Source organism: Bubalus bubalis, chromosome 8 (genome assembly GCF_019923935.1).
Source record: "Bubalus bubalis isolate 160015118507 breed Murrah chromosome 8, NDDB_SH_1, whole genome shotgun sequence".
Lineage (NCBI taxonomy): Eukaryota > Metazoa > Chordata > Mammalia > Artiodactyla > Bovidae > Bubalus > Bubalus bubalis.
The window spans coordinates 93,622,897-93,636,135 of NC_059164.1; the positions used below are offsets into that span (position 1 = coordinate 93,622,897).

The 13,239-nt window shown below is 49.1% G+C and overlaps 1 protein-coding gene across 7 annotated transcripts in view; it reads left to right on the top strand.

Moving 5' to 3' along the window:
* The window catches only part of CPA5 (carboxypeptidase A5), a 52,651-nt gene that overhangs the window by 31,142 nt on the left and 8,270 nt on the right, over positions 1–13,239 (top strand). For 3 of the 7 annotated variants that reach the window (XM_025291527.3, XM_044946867.2, XM_044946866.2), the window contains exons 2-4: positions 1,035–1,224; positions 2,340–2,421; positions 3,408–3,542. In XM_025291527.3, coding sequence (XP_025147312.3) covers positions 1,109–1,224; positions 2,340–2,421; positions 3,408–3,542 — 333 coding nt within the window. In that variant the 5' untranslated portion in view covers positions 1,035–1,108. Of the gene's footprint in view, positions 1–37; positions 540–610; positions 711–1,034; positions 1,225–2,339; positions 2,422–3,407; positions 3,543–13,239 lie in introns of those variants that run through there. The other 4 variants (XM_044946864.2, XM_044946865.2, XM_044946869.2 and 1 more) reach the window with 4 other exon arrangements.

A 13,239-nucleotide genomic window follows, 5' to 3' on the forward strand; every position in this document is an offset into this window, starting at 1 on the left:
CTCTGCTGAACAACTTTGTTGGATTTAGTCTCTGCCTTTCCTCCACCTCCTGCGGATTTTCTGTTAGATTCATCATTTACCATTCAGGCATCATCTTTCACTTTCTCCTTCTAATATGACTGCTTTGTATGCTGGACTCTGCTTTATTCATACTGTTCCCAGACCATAAAGGGGGCTGTGTGGGGCTTCAGCAGACTGAGAAATTGACTCTGCTCTCTGTTGAGAACTATAATAATGACTGCAGTGACCTTCATGTCTAAGTAGAAAATGCACTACCCATCCTGGCATAATGGTGACCACCTGAACACAGCGAAGAGGGGCCCTTCACTGCATTCCTTCTCATAGAATAGACATTTCCTTTGTTCCTCGCTCCATTTTCTTCTCTCCCCTTCTCTCCACTGCAGCTAGAGTCCTGACCTAAGATGCAGCTGTGACTAGGAGCTAATGCTTTGAGATAATGAGACATTCTATTTTGCAGGCTTTGCCAAGCCAATTCACCCAAGTTGTCTCATCTAATATCCTCCAGAAAACCCTGTGAGGTAGGGAGGGGAGATATTATTAACCCTATTTGACTGATGAGTAAATTGAGACTTAGAGAGACTAGGTCAGTTGCCCCAGATCTTTTAGACAAGAAGTGAGTACCCAGCTCTGTGTCTAAACCTGGTGTTGTTTCAATGGCGTCCACACCCTTATGTTCAAGGATCATATGTGTGAGTGGATGGGGAAGGAGAAGAAGCACAAAGACGAGATTAGCAGGAGACTGGAAAGGAGCGATTTCCTTGGGCCTATGGCTTTTCTCAGCCTTTCTCTGGAGATGGAGGATTCCATATTCACGAGAGGCTGGCCCAGTAAACCTCTGGGAAGGAAAACAGCTAAAGGCCTTGACTTCCTCTTTCCCTACCCCCGGCCCCCGCACCTTCCCAGGAGAGGACTCGCCTAGAAGTGGGGAGGGACGCCCCACCTCTGGAAGGCCTGACGTGGGAGTCCCAGAGAGAGCCTAACGCACGTCCTCTGCCGGGCCTGCCGGCTTTTAGGTGCTCTGCTGTCCTGAGGCCTGGCCATGCCTGTGTGTGAGGAAAACCCCTGAAGTTTGCCTGGAGGAAGAAGCATGCAGAGTTCCCCTGGAGGAGGCGTGATTCGCAGGTTGTCCCCTGTGGGCAGGCGGACACTCCTCGTCTGCAGCTTTATCCTGGCAGCAGCTTTGGGCCAGATGAATTTCACAGGGTGAGTGGCTGCTCCTTAGTGGGAGAGAGGATTGCCAAGAGTTGGGTGACTTGGTGGCCCAGTGGGACCTGATCAGGGCAGAGGGATTCAGGATTTCATTTCCCATCCTGAACCTACTTCTTACTCCTTCACCTCCCAATTTCGCATGTGAGGGCAGGACGCGCAGGTGTCTTATTATTCCTCCCCAAATCTAGAGTTCTTAGTCTGCATGAATCCCAAGAATCCAAGAATCCCCTGAAACCATGTGTAAAATTTTGTGTGTATCTACTTTTCTCCAGTGTTCATAACTTTCCTCTGATTCTTAAAAAAGTCATAACCCCCCAAAGACTGTGTTCCTAATGTGTGGGTGTGGTATTGTCCTCCTTTGAGTAAAATTAAGTATGAGTATTACATACCGGGCCCTCTACAGACATGATTTCTCAGCCTTCCAAAGGCTCCGCAAAGTGAGCACTCCATAGTATTTCCATAGTGGAGAAGAGGAGACGCAAGCTTAGAGAGGGGGGTTCATCATCCAGGGTATCAGAGCCGGCCAGGGAGGGAGCCATGGCCATCCCGGCTCAGACCCCAGAGGCTACACTGCAGGCTGCTCAGTTGCCCCGGCTCCCACCTCTCCAGGGGGATGGGGAGGGGCTCAGCTTCCCCCTGTGAGGTAGGGTGAGATTCATCTCTTCCATGTCCTCCAGCTCTTGAGAGAAGGCAGTGGGGTTGGGGCAGACATGGCCTGGATCCTTGTATAAAGAGTGCATGGGGCCACTATCGGTACCTCGACTCCCTGTATCTATCCCTTCTCTCCTTCATTCCTCTTTTCTTCCTCCCTTCTCCACCACCATGTTCCTTACCCGTCCTGTTTCCCCTGTGTGGGCAGTGAGTTCGTCAGCAGCACTGACAGGCTTTATGGAGTCCCCCGGTGGTGTATCTTTGGGTCTGGAGAGACCCCTTGGCCTCAGACTAAAGGAGTTTGGAGCTTCCCAGAGCCGCAGGTCCTTCTGCCCAGGGGTCCTCTCGCCTCCCAGCTATCCCGCCAGGTTCTCTTTTCCACTCTGCGTCCTCCAGGCTGCACAGCCTTTCAGGAACCCCTCTGAGAAGCTCCCTCGGTCTCCTCTGTGTCTTTCCAGTGACCAGGTTCTTCGAATCCTGGCTAAAAATGAGAAGCAGCTTTCACTTCTCAGGGATCTGGAGGGCCTGAAGCCCCAGAAGGTGAGGAATCTGCGGGGCTTGGGGCCATGTCCTCTCCTCCCTCACAGCGGCCTGCACCCTCGGCTCCCTGTCCCGTTCCCTCCACCCCAAACCTGGCCCTCTGGGTGTGCCTGCTGGAGATGACAGCACCGGGGGAGAATCAAGCGCGGCTTCTCTTCAGGAGAGGCTGGGAACACTGGCCCAGAAGGTGGGGCAGCCCTGTTTGGCTTTCCTCTCTGCCCTGTAATGGAGGGCTGCTCTGAAAACAGCTGGAAGGTCCTAAAGCCACGCGAGAGGTGCATGAGTCTCTGGGTGGGAAGCCATGCCGCACGCACTGGACACATCTGCTTCCCGACTGAAATGGCTTAGCTTGGCAAACCTGTTTTATTTGGGCTTGTCCCTCAGCCTGAGCCCTGGTTTCTGAAAACGTGTGTCCTCCACAAGTATTCCACTGGGCAAGACGTTTTCTTCAATATAGAAGGGTTTGGTCTGAGGGCTGTTGAAACAACCAGATATTTCTGGATGTGCCCCAAAGCCCACCATCCTATTTGTGTGAGTGCCCCTATCAACCAGGACTCAGAACACTTTACAATAATTCTCTCCATTTTACAAAATGAAAATTGGACAGCACAGGGCTCCGGATCAGGCCTCTCCTACCCCTTTGGGGCTCGGGGGCAGTGATGTCTCCCTCTTCTCCCCAGTGTTCTTGACCATATGAATGTCCCAGATGATACGCTGTCTCACCTTTAGGAAACTATTGTGGGCTCTTTGGATCTGGGTGAAGTTACATGGAATGAGTGAGGCTGGGAGACAAAGGTGCTTAGTATTAGGGAAGGAAACTCCATGACCTGGGGATTTTGTTTGTCTCCGTCTTTCTGCTCTGCCTTAAGGGTTTCATTTTGGAACCGGGGCCCTTTCAACTGTATAAGAGAAGATCATCGGTTCTGTAGGTGCCTGCAGGATGTTTGATACACTTGCCTATTGTTTTTTTCTCCTTTGTGACCAAGGTGGACTTCTGGCGCGGCCCAGCCAGGCCCAGCCTCCCTGTGGACATGAGGGTTCCTTTCTCTGAATTGAAAGACATCAAAGCTTACCTGGAGTCTCACGGCCTTGCTTACAACATCATGATAAAGGACATCCAGGTGAGGTCCTGCCCCAACACTGAGGTTGGGGGGTCTCACCTTCATATCCCTTGCAGGTTTGGGCCCAACCTGGAGAAAAAATACCCAAGGCTAAAGTGGATGTTTTCTTTCTGGAGTTTCATCTGCATTTTTGTGAACCTTCCAGGAAAGGAATGAAACCTCACACTAGTCAAAGAAAATTTAAATCTAAGAAAGATCTTTCTAAAAAATTTAAATGTAAGAAAAATCCAAGAAAGAGTTCATAATTCACAGGTCAGGGTAGCTTGTGGAGTCCTCTTCAAAGAAAAAAAATTTTTTTAACTTTATATGGTTTTAAAGGTTGCTTTCCATTTACAGTTATTACAAAACTTATTGGCTGTATTCCTTGTACCCTACATCACAGGGCCTATCTTACACTCACAGTCTATACTCCCCACTCTTCTGCCTCTGTCTTGCCCCTTTGCACCGCACCAGCTAACCACCAGTTTGTTCTCTAGATCCGTGAGTCTGCTTCTCTTTTGTTATATTCACTAGTTTGTTGTGTTTTTAAGAGTTCTCTTATGGAGGAATCTGTAGTTCGTGGCAAAGGAGAAGACAGGAAGAAGGGAGACAGGAGGGGGCAGCTCAGCTCTCTCCTGGGCACTGAGGGCAGGGAGGGCTCTTCTGGACGGCTCCCTTTGCTTTTCTGACTGCTCCTTCCTGTCCCTGTGTGTCTCACCCGTTCGATAGCAGGGAATTCCTTCACTCCAGAGAAGCAGGAAGAGGTGAGTGAAGCCGCTCCTGTGAACCCTGCTGTGGTTTCCTTCCTGTCGCCTCCAATGCCGGCTCTCAGTACCAGGCGTCTCTCCTGGGCAGGACTCTCCCAGAAAAACAGCTCTGGGAGAAGTGACTACAGACCTGCCCTTGGTTAGGGCGAAGGGAGACTTCATTCCAGGCACCCCATTCTCTCCCCACCCTCACTCGTTGCTGCATCTTAATGGCATCTTTTCTGAACATCATGAAATTCTGTTTTAATTCATCTGTCTTCCAGAATACCCTCAAGGAGCCTCTTTCCTAAAATGATTCTTTTGGGGCACCACTGGGTTAGACCTCTCTGGCTGCAGCCCTCTGCAGATGCTGCCATGTACCTGTAGATTTGTATACACACAGGTTACTGCCGAGCCATGTCACGCTGCCGCTAGTCTCCTCTACGGGCTCTGAGTGTGGGAACACACAGTCCCCGGAGTGCACACACTCACCGCCTGCCAGGCGATAAACGCATTAGGTGCATTCCTTTTCATGCAAGGACAGGGCTGGGGCACTGTGGTCCATTCAAAGACCTTTCCTCCTCCTCAGGCACATCTGTTTCCTGCTTAACATCTGGGAGTAGGCTCTTTGTCCAATTAAATCCCCCACAAACAAAAATGGGGAAACTCGCATAGACAATAGAGGCTACCACATCAAAAAATTCAGTGCTTAATTCTCATTTTTCGCCTGTGCCTGCATTTAAAAGTTTTCATTTCCATATGTCTGCCCTGCCCTGGAGACTCTGCAGTATTTGGCAAACAGATATGAAGAGGTCTCTAAACTTTTTCTGTTGATTCGTGTATCAGGAGTGGCCCCAGAGGCACCTGGGAGTCTCCCTGAATCACTGGCTCCTCTGGGGCTGTCCTCTCCTGTCACCCCCAGCCCTGGATTCCCTTTAAGGATAGGGAAAGGGGAGCTTTTTACTGCCTCTCAGTAGAATGCCCTGGACTCTGGGCGCTAACCTAGTCAGGCAGGATTTTCACCAGCAACTTGCTCTGTCTGCAATGCATCAAGCTCTGATTGTCGTACTTGAGATCACATTTTGGCTTCCAGGAAGCTGGGGCTGGGGGGAGACTGCTGTGTTGAGTTGATCTGTGGTGATGATGGGAGAAGGTGTCCATGAGGAGGGAGACTCAGAGGCGTTAACAGAAGGGAAGGGCTTTGCACCACTCAGGTTGCTGGCCTGCAGTCTCATGTTTTAGTTATTGATGCACAGGACTGATAGCTTTCTGTCTTCTGGATCTTCTCACCCCAGTGTTTGGCATAGCGTCTCCCTCACGGGACCCTCAGTAACTGTGTGCTGAATGAATTGCTCAGAGAGACCTGATTAATATATTGGTCTTTGTCTCAAGAGTCCCCTCCCCAAGCCCCTCAAGGTATAGAATCATTTGCCTTATCTGTCTTTATACACCAGCGTCTACCATAGGGCCTGCCATTTAGGTAGGACTTAGTAAATGGCTTCCCTGGTAGCTCAGCTGAAAAGAATCCTCTTGCAATGCAGGAGACCCTGGTTCGATTCCTGGGTTGGGAAGATCCCTTGAAGAAGGGATAGGCTACCCACTCCAGTTTTCTTGGGCTTCTCTGGTGGCTCAGACAGTAAAGAATCTGCCTGCAATGCGGGAGACCTGGGTTCAATCCCTGGGTTGGGAAGATCCCCTGGAGGAGTGCCTGGCAACCCACTCCAGTATTCTTACCTGGACAGTCCCATAGATAGAGGAGCCTGGTGGGCTACAGTCCATGGAGTTGCAAAGAGTTGGATATGACTGAGTGACTAAGCACAGCACAGCACTAGTAAATGTTGCTTCACTTAATGGTTGTGAGAAGGAAAGGAAAGAGGGTGTGTTTGCTGGTTAGTATCAGGCTGAGAGAAAGTGTGAAAAACCCTGATCCCAGCTTTCACCTTGGCCAGAGATATTGGAGATTTTTGAGGAAGGGAAGTGCCCCCTACTCCCTCCTGTCTTGTGATCAGAAAGATGCTTGAGATAGACTAGGTGGACTCATTCATTCCGCCCACAGACAGAGAGGTGCCAACTGTGTGCTGGGTATTAGGCAAGGTACTGGAAAAACAAAGATAAAGAAATCCAGTCCCTGTATCCAGGGGAGCTGGAGTGCTGTGGGGGTGGGGAAGCAGAGGGGAGTAAATCAGTGATTACAATGGAGTGGATGATGCGCTGATGGAGTGGAGCAGGTTGCTATGGGAGCGAGTACAAGAGGCACTGCATGGTCGCTCTGAGGCTCTGAGAAGGCGGCAATTACGGTGTGGCTGAAGAGCAGGAGAAGGGAGGGCCGGGGAGGGGAAGGGGCCCATGATTGGCAATGAGGCCAGACCAGAGCACAAAGGGCACCCTCCACCAGGTGAAAAGGTTGAGAGAAAATCCCGAAAACCGTGGGGGAGCCTTCGGAGGGCTCTGACACGATCAGATTTGCATTTAAGAAAAATCCTTCTGACAGTGACAATGTTGACAGTGTTGAGCTGGGGACAGGAGCAGGGAGAGACTGACAGGCAGGAGGGTGGTGAGGAAATTGCAGTGGGCCAGGAAAGAAATTATCTGATTTTGAGTGAGCTCTATTTGCATTTAATTTTTCTTCACCTCCTCATTCTTTTTGGCCCTTTGGTTTTTTCCTTTTTTTTTTTTTCCCTGGGATGAATCACCATGGAAAGGCTTCACTTGAGCAATCAGCTCTGTGGATTTTAATGGCTTTTTTTCTGATTACAAAATTAATAAATATTCATGGTAGATAATTGGGAAAATAAGGGAAAGCACAAAGGAGAAAACAAAAATCGCCCATGCTCCGAGCACGCTCTAGAGTAAAATACAATTTAGTGTAAATACTGCTTGGCCAATTTTCCCCTCTCTCCTGGATCATTCCCATTAGCATACAAATATAGAGTTATTTCTCTCATCTTAAAAAGGTCCTCTCTTGATCCCTTCCCCCAACCTCCAGCTATCACCCCACTTCTCCTCTTATTCCAAGACCAGAACTCCAGGAAATGTTGACTCTACATGCCATCTTCATCCCTCTCTTTGGGTAAACTGTCCACCGCTACCTTCACCCCAGTTGTCACACACAGCGTCACACACAGCTCCCAAGTTCCCTCAGCAGTCAGCTCTGAGTGTGCATCGTGCTTCCAGCTTTTAGCCTGACCTATCACCGTCTCCTCTCTGGACTTCCAGGACATCGCACTCTCCTGGGTGGTCCCGTCTTCCTGGCTGCTTCTCTGCATGTTGTTCTCCTGTTTCCCAGCTCTGTCCTTCGACCTCTTCTCTGTCCCCTCATCCAGGATCATGGAATTGAATACCTTCCACCTCCTGAGCACTCCCATGTTGGTAGCTCCAGCCAGCCTCTCATATCCGAATTGAACTGAAGGCTCACATCTCTGACCATCTACTTGGCATTTCTACCTGGGTGTCTAATGGGCATCTCAGACTTCACAGGTACAAACCCAGCTCCCCTGGCCTGCTCCTCCACAGCCTCCCCCAGTGCAGCAAATGGCAATGCCGTCCTCTCGTCCCTCAGACAAGAAACCTGGAGTCATCCTTGACTCTTTTTCTCACATCCCCCAGACAGTTCTTCAGTTCAGTTCAGTCACTTGGTCGTGTCCGACTCTTGGTGACCCCATGGACTGCAGCACACCAGGCCTCCCTGTACATCACCAACTCCCAGAGTTTACTCAAACTCATGTCCATTGAGTCCATGGTGATGCCATCCAACCATCTCATCCTCTGTTGTCCCCTTCTCCTCTTGCCTTCAATCTTTCCCAGCATCAGGGTCTTTTCCAATGAGTCAGCTCTTCACATCGGGTGGCCAAAGTATTGGAGTTTCAGCTTCAACATCAGTCCTTCCAATGAACATTCAGGACTGATCTTTAGAATGGACTGGTTGGATCTACTTGCAGTCCAAGGGACTCTCAAGGGTCTTCTCCAACACCACAGTTCAAAAGCATCAGTTCTTCAGCGCTCAGCTTTCTTTATAGTCCAACTCTCACATCCATACATGACCACTGGAAAAACCATAGCCTTGACTAGATGGACCTCTGTTGGCAAGGTAATGTCTCTACTTTTTAATACGCTGTCTAGGTTGGTCATAACTTTCCTTCCAAGGAGTAAGCGTCTTTTAATTTCATGGCTGCAATCACCATCTGCAGTGATTTTGGAGCCCAAAAAAATACAGTCTGTCAATGTTTCCACTGTTTCTTCATCTATTTGCAATGAAGTGATGGGACCTGATGCCATGATCTTTGTTTTCTGAATGCTTAGCTTTAAGCCAACTTTTTCATTCTCTTTCACTTTCATCAAGAAGCTCTTTAGTTCTTCTTCACTTTCTGCCATAAGGGTGGTATCATCTGCATATCTGAGGTTTTTGATATTTCTCCCAGCAATCTTGATTCCAGCTTGTGCTTCATCCAGCCCAGCGTTTCTCATGATGTACTCTGCATAGAAGTTAAATAAGCAGGGTGACAATATACAGCCTTGACATAATCCTTTCCCTATTTGGAACCAGTCTGTTGTTCCATGTCCAGTTCTACTGTTGCTTCCTGACCTGCATACAGGTTTCTCAAGAGGCAGGTCAGGTGGTCTGTCCCACAGACAGTCCATTAGCAAATCCTATCAGTTCTCCCTTCTGATAGTGAGATGTAGAGAGATGTATCTTGCAAATTCTATGCTAGCACCATGGGTCAATACCCCATCAGCCCTCACCTGGATTATTCTAGTAGTTTCCTAACTGTTCTCCCTTGCCTCCTTATTGCCTAGTCCCAACACAGCAGTCAGTATGCAAGTCCTGTTATATCAGTCCTCTGCTTAAAACCCTCTGTGTCTCCCCACCTCATTCACAGTAAAAGCCAAAGTCCTTAAAACGGCTATAAGGCTCTACATGATCCATGTGCTGCCCTGCACTGCTGACTCTTGCTTACTCTGCTCCAGGCACCATCACCTTCTTGACATTCCTCCAGCTTGCCTGAGCTACCCTTGCCTCAATGCCTTTGGCTAGGATCATACTCAGGGCCTTTGCACTTGCTGGCCCTATATTGCTGGAATGCTGATTTTGCACATATCAGCATGTGGCTCACTGCTTTCAAAACTTGACTCACATGTCAACTTTTCACCTTATGTTAGGTTGTGCCCTTCTCCCACACTCCCCCAGTTCCCTCCCTCACTTTTCTTCTTGGCACCTATGGCCTTCTAATATCCTCTGTGGTTCACTTCTTTGTCTTGTTTATCATCTGTCTCCCCTACCAGATTGTAGGGCTCCATGAGGGCAGGCAGTTTCGTTTTGTTGACTGCTGTGTCTTTAGTGCCCAGTGTGTGCATCACAGACATTACTCTGCCGAATGTGTGTGCATGCTAAGTCGCTTCAGTCATGTCTGACTCTTGGTGACCTCATGGACTGTAGCCCACCTCTGTCCATGGGATTCTCCAGGCAAGAGTACTGGAGTGGGTTGCCATGCCCTCCTCCAGGGGATCTTCCCAACCCAGGGATCAAACCCGAGTCTCTTATCTCTCCTGCACTGGCAGCTGGATTCTTTACCACTAGTACCACCTGGGAAGCCCAGTCTGCTGAACAGAAGAGATTAAAATGTGGGAATTGTGTGGGCTGGGGTCTGGGTGGGTGGCAGCTCTAAAGAGGAGAGGAGGACAGGAAAGGTAAGGAAAGGAAGGAATCATGGGCAAGCCCCTGAAGGAGAGGCAGAGGCTGGCTGCCTGGGAGTGAGGGTTGAGGAGGGTCCCGGGGGTGGGGAGACAGGGACAGAAGGGCCAGCCCCTCTGTTGGTCCTGCGGAGGGCAGGGGCAGGGATTGTCTGAGTCACCCAAGTGACCACTGATGGTCCACTTACTGTCCAAGTCCGGCAGACACCAGGTTTCTGGAGGAACCCAGGTTTCCTGGTCATGCCCTGTAGTGACTATTCCACCACAGAGTCCTGGAGTCACCTCAAGAGTTACTGTTATCCTGTTGTTGTCCCTCGTCATCATAGCTGGCATTTACTGTGTGCTAGGCAATGTTCTAAGCAGTTTATATGTATTCACCCTTCTAATCCTCACAAGAACACTTCAAGTATGTGTGAAAGTACATGATAATATGACCTCCATTTTATGAAAGCTCAGAAAAATTTGTAATTTGGAGACCAAGGCACAGAGAACTTAGTCATTTGCCCGTCAGTGACAACAAAGGATTTAACCTGAGATAGCCTGACTCCAGGCCCTGGACTCTTTACTCTTATGCCGTCTGCCTCCTTAGTGGGTGTCACTGTTGTTCATATGGTGTTTTAACTTTGCCTTTAGGATAGTGAAGCCCCAGTTCAGTCTTGACTTCTGAAGGGTTCATTCTAACAACCCCAGATCTGTACCCTCCCAGCCCCACATCCCAGCATAGGCATGGACTGTGGTTGCTACCAGCCATGCAGCTACCACTGCAGATGTTAGGCCTGCAGAGGAGGTCAGTGGTGGGTAAGAAGTGACTGCCGTCTTCACAGAGCCGTGTTAGAGCTGTCTCCTGTCCCCCACCCACCGCTTCCGGGAGCTGCTTCCATTTCACGTCTGCGGTTGGAGAGAGCTGTGAATGCAGATTCTTTTCAGGTGTCATCTTCACCTTTGGGGCCCTCAGTCTGGACCACCCCCCCCTTTTTGGAGGTGCACTTCTTAATGTCCCCATCCTTCCTTACAACTGTCATAAATTAATTTACACTAAGGTACTACTTTTTCTGTCAGATTATGGCTTCCAGGAGGCAAATGGCTTACTTCTGAGTCTGTTTTTTTCTCCAAGAAGCCTGACAGGGCTGTGGTGAGACGAGACTGCATTCTTAGATCTCCCGTCCCCTTCCTTCCCTTCCCTCAGCCCTGTGAAGGGAGCAAACATCTGTGTATTTTTCAGGCCAGGACAGATTCATGTTCCTGGAATCCAGGGCCCAGCTGTGAGGGCTGAGCATTTCCAATTTGTAAGCTGGTGTCACATCCATTCACAAGGCTGTGAGGGTGTTTGGAAAGTTATTTGCAGTTGGGTGCCGACTTCCCATTTGCCTCCAAGCTGTTGTGTAGAACAAAGGACAACCTTGTGTGAACTCTCTTCCTGTGGGTGTCCCTGGGCTGTGTAGAAAGAAGTGGGTCCTCCAGTCCTGTCTTCTCTCTCCTCCATCTTCACCCACCACCTCCACCCCTAGGATGTTAGTCTAACTTCATGGCGGTGGGACCAGCATGGGACAGAACCGGCCTTGACTCCGGGTATGTTGGCCTGACCTACTCTTTCTGCTGCTCACTGCAGCTGGTTGTGCCTAGCCCATGGTGCCGGGCACACATCGGTCATGGGGGCTGCTGAGATTTCCGTCGATTTTCTGGGAAGAAGACAAATTTCCTTTGTTAGGACTTCCCAGGATGGTGCTTGTGAACCACACAACCTTGTGCCAGTGAAGATCGGGGCTCCTCCAGCCATCTCTCTGTAAACCAGCAATCCCTGCTTTGACCAAGTGGGAACGTCCCCAGCCCAGCCAGTTTAGCTAGAAAACATCACAATTATAAATGCCACATGTGTAGTTGGTGCTCAGAAAGAAATAAGCCCCCAAGCTTTGATTTCCACTCCCATTTTTAAATTTGTGCTTTGAGGATTGTGAGTAAGTTGACAGGGGGAGTGGGGTGAGAGTGTCACCCGGCAGTGACCTCGGCCTCAGCAGGTGGGGATGGAGAGGGGCTGTCTTCTAGCCCTGGGACTGGAGACTCCATGAATGGCTGCTCCTTCATTTTTAGACATTGGGGCATTTTTGCCTTTGTTTTAGTATTTATTCATTTAGAAGATTTTACTTATTGAAGTAATATGAGCATGCTGTGAAAAATGTAAAAATAGAGAAAAGGAAAAATTGCTTAAAATCACAAGCTTTCTATCCTAACAATAATGTTAGCATTTGGGTAAATTTTTTTTGGCATTTTACTGTCTTGTTTTCCTATGCTTAGGGATTTGCCTTTTCATTATTTTAAAGCACTTTTAAATTATAAGAATAGTATGATGGACTTCTCACCTGTTGTTAGCATTTTATACATGTGCTTTCTCTTTCTCCCTCTATGTATACACACACACACACACACACACACACACATACATAGATGTATGTGTGTGTGTGTGTGATTCTTATTTGCCTTTAATTTTGCTAGCCAGCTGGCCTTAAGGGACATAGTGCTAGAAACTAGGATATCTGGATTTTTATCTCATCTCTGTCCCTTGTTAGCTTTGCTGTTAAGTCTGTTTATCTCTCTAATTTGATTTATCTCTAAAACATGAATAGTTAATTCTTGCCCTGTCATCAGGTCATAAGATCAACTGAGATGATGAGTATTAAGATGCTTGGTAAACTAAAAGGCCCTGGCCTGAAGCAAGGCATCATCAGGATTTACTTGTGATCCAGAGGTGCACGGACTTTCCCAGTGACTCAGTGGTAAAGAATCTGCCTGCCATTGCAGGAGACACAGGTTCAATCCCTGGGTGTAGAAGTTCCCCTGGAGAAGAAAATGGCAACCCACTCCACTGTTCTTGCCTGGGAAATCCCGTGGACCCAGAAGCATGGTGGGCTTCAGTCCATGGGGTCGCAAAGAGTCAGACATGACTGAGTGACTATACAACAACCACAGACGGGCAAACCAGGGTGCCTTTGGGTTGAGGGCCTTTGCTTTCCCTTTTGTTGCAAAGAGGCCCAGACCCCTCCCACGCTGTAGTCATCGCTGAGTCCTGGGGTGTCTTCGTCCCTGGGTGACAATGTAAGGGTATGAGTTTAGGGTAAAGGGCACCTGCCCATTTCACTGACTTCAAAAGTGGGGAAAATGCCCCGGGATGATGTGGGAGGTCAATTCAACTCAGGCACTGTACTGCCCTCTTTGAGGGAAGTACCACAGAAGGGCTGAGAGCCAGCTCCCAATTGCCACTCAAGTAAGGATGCTGCTTTGGCTCATCT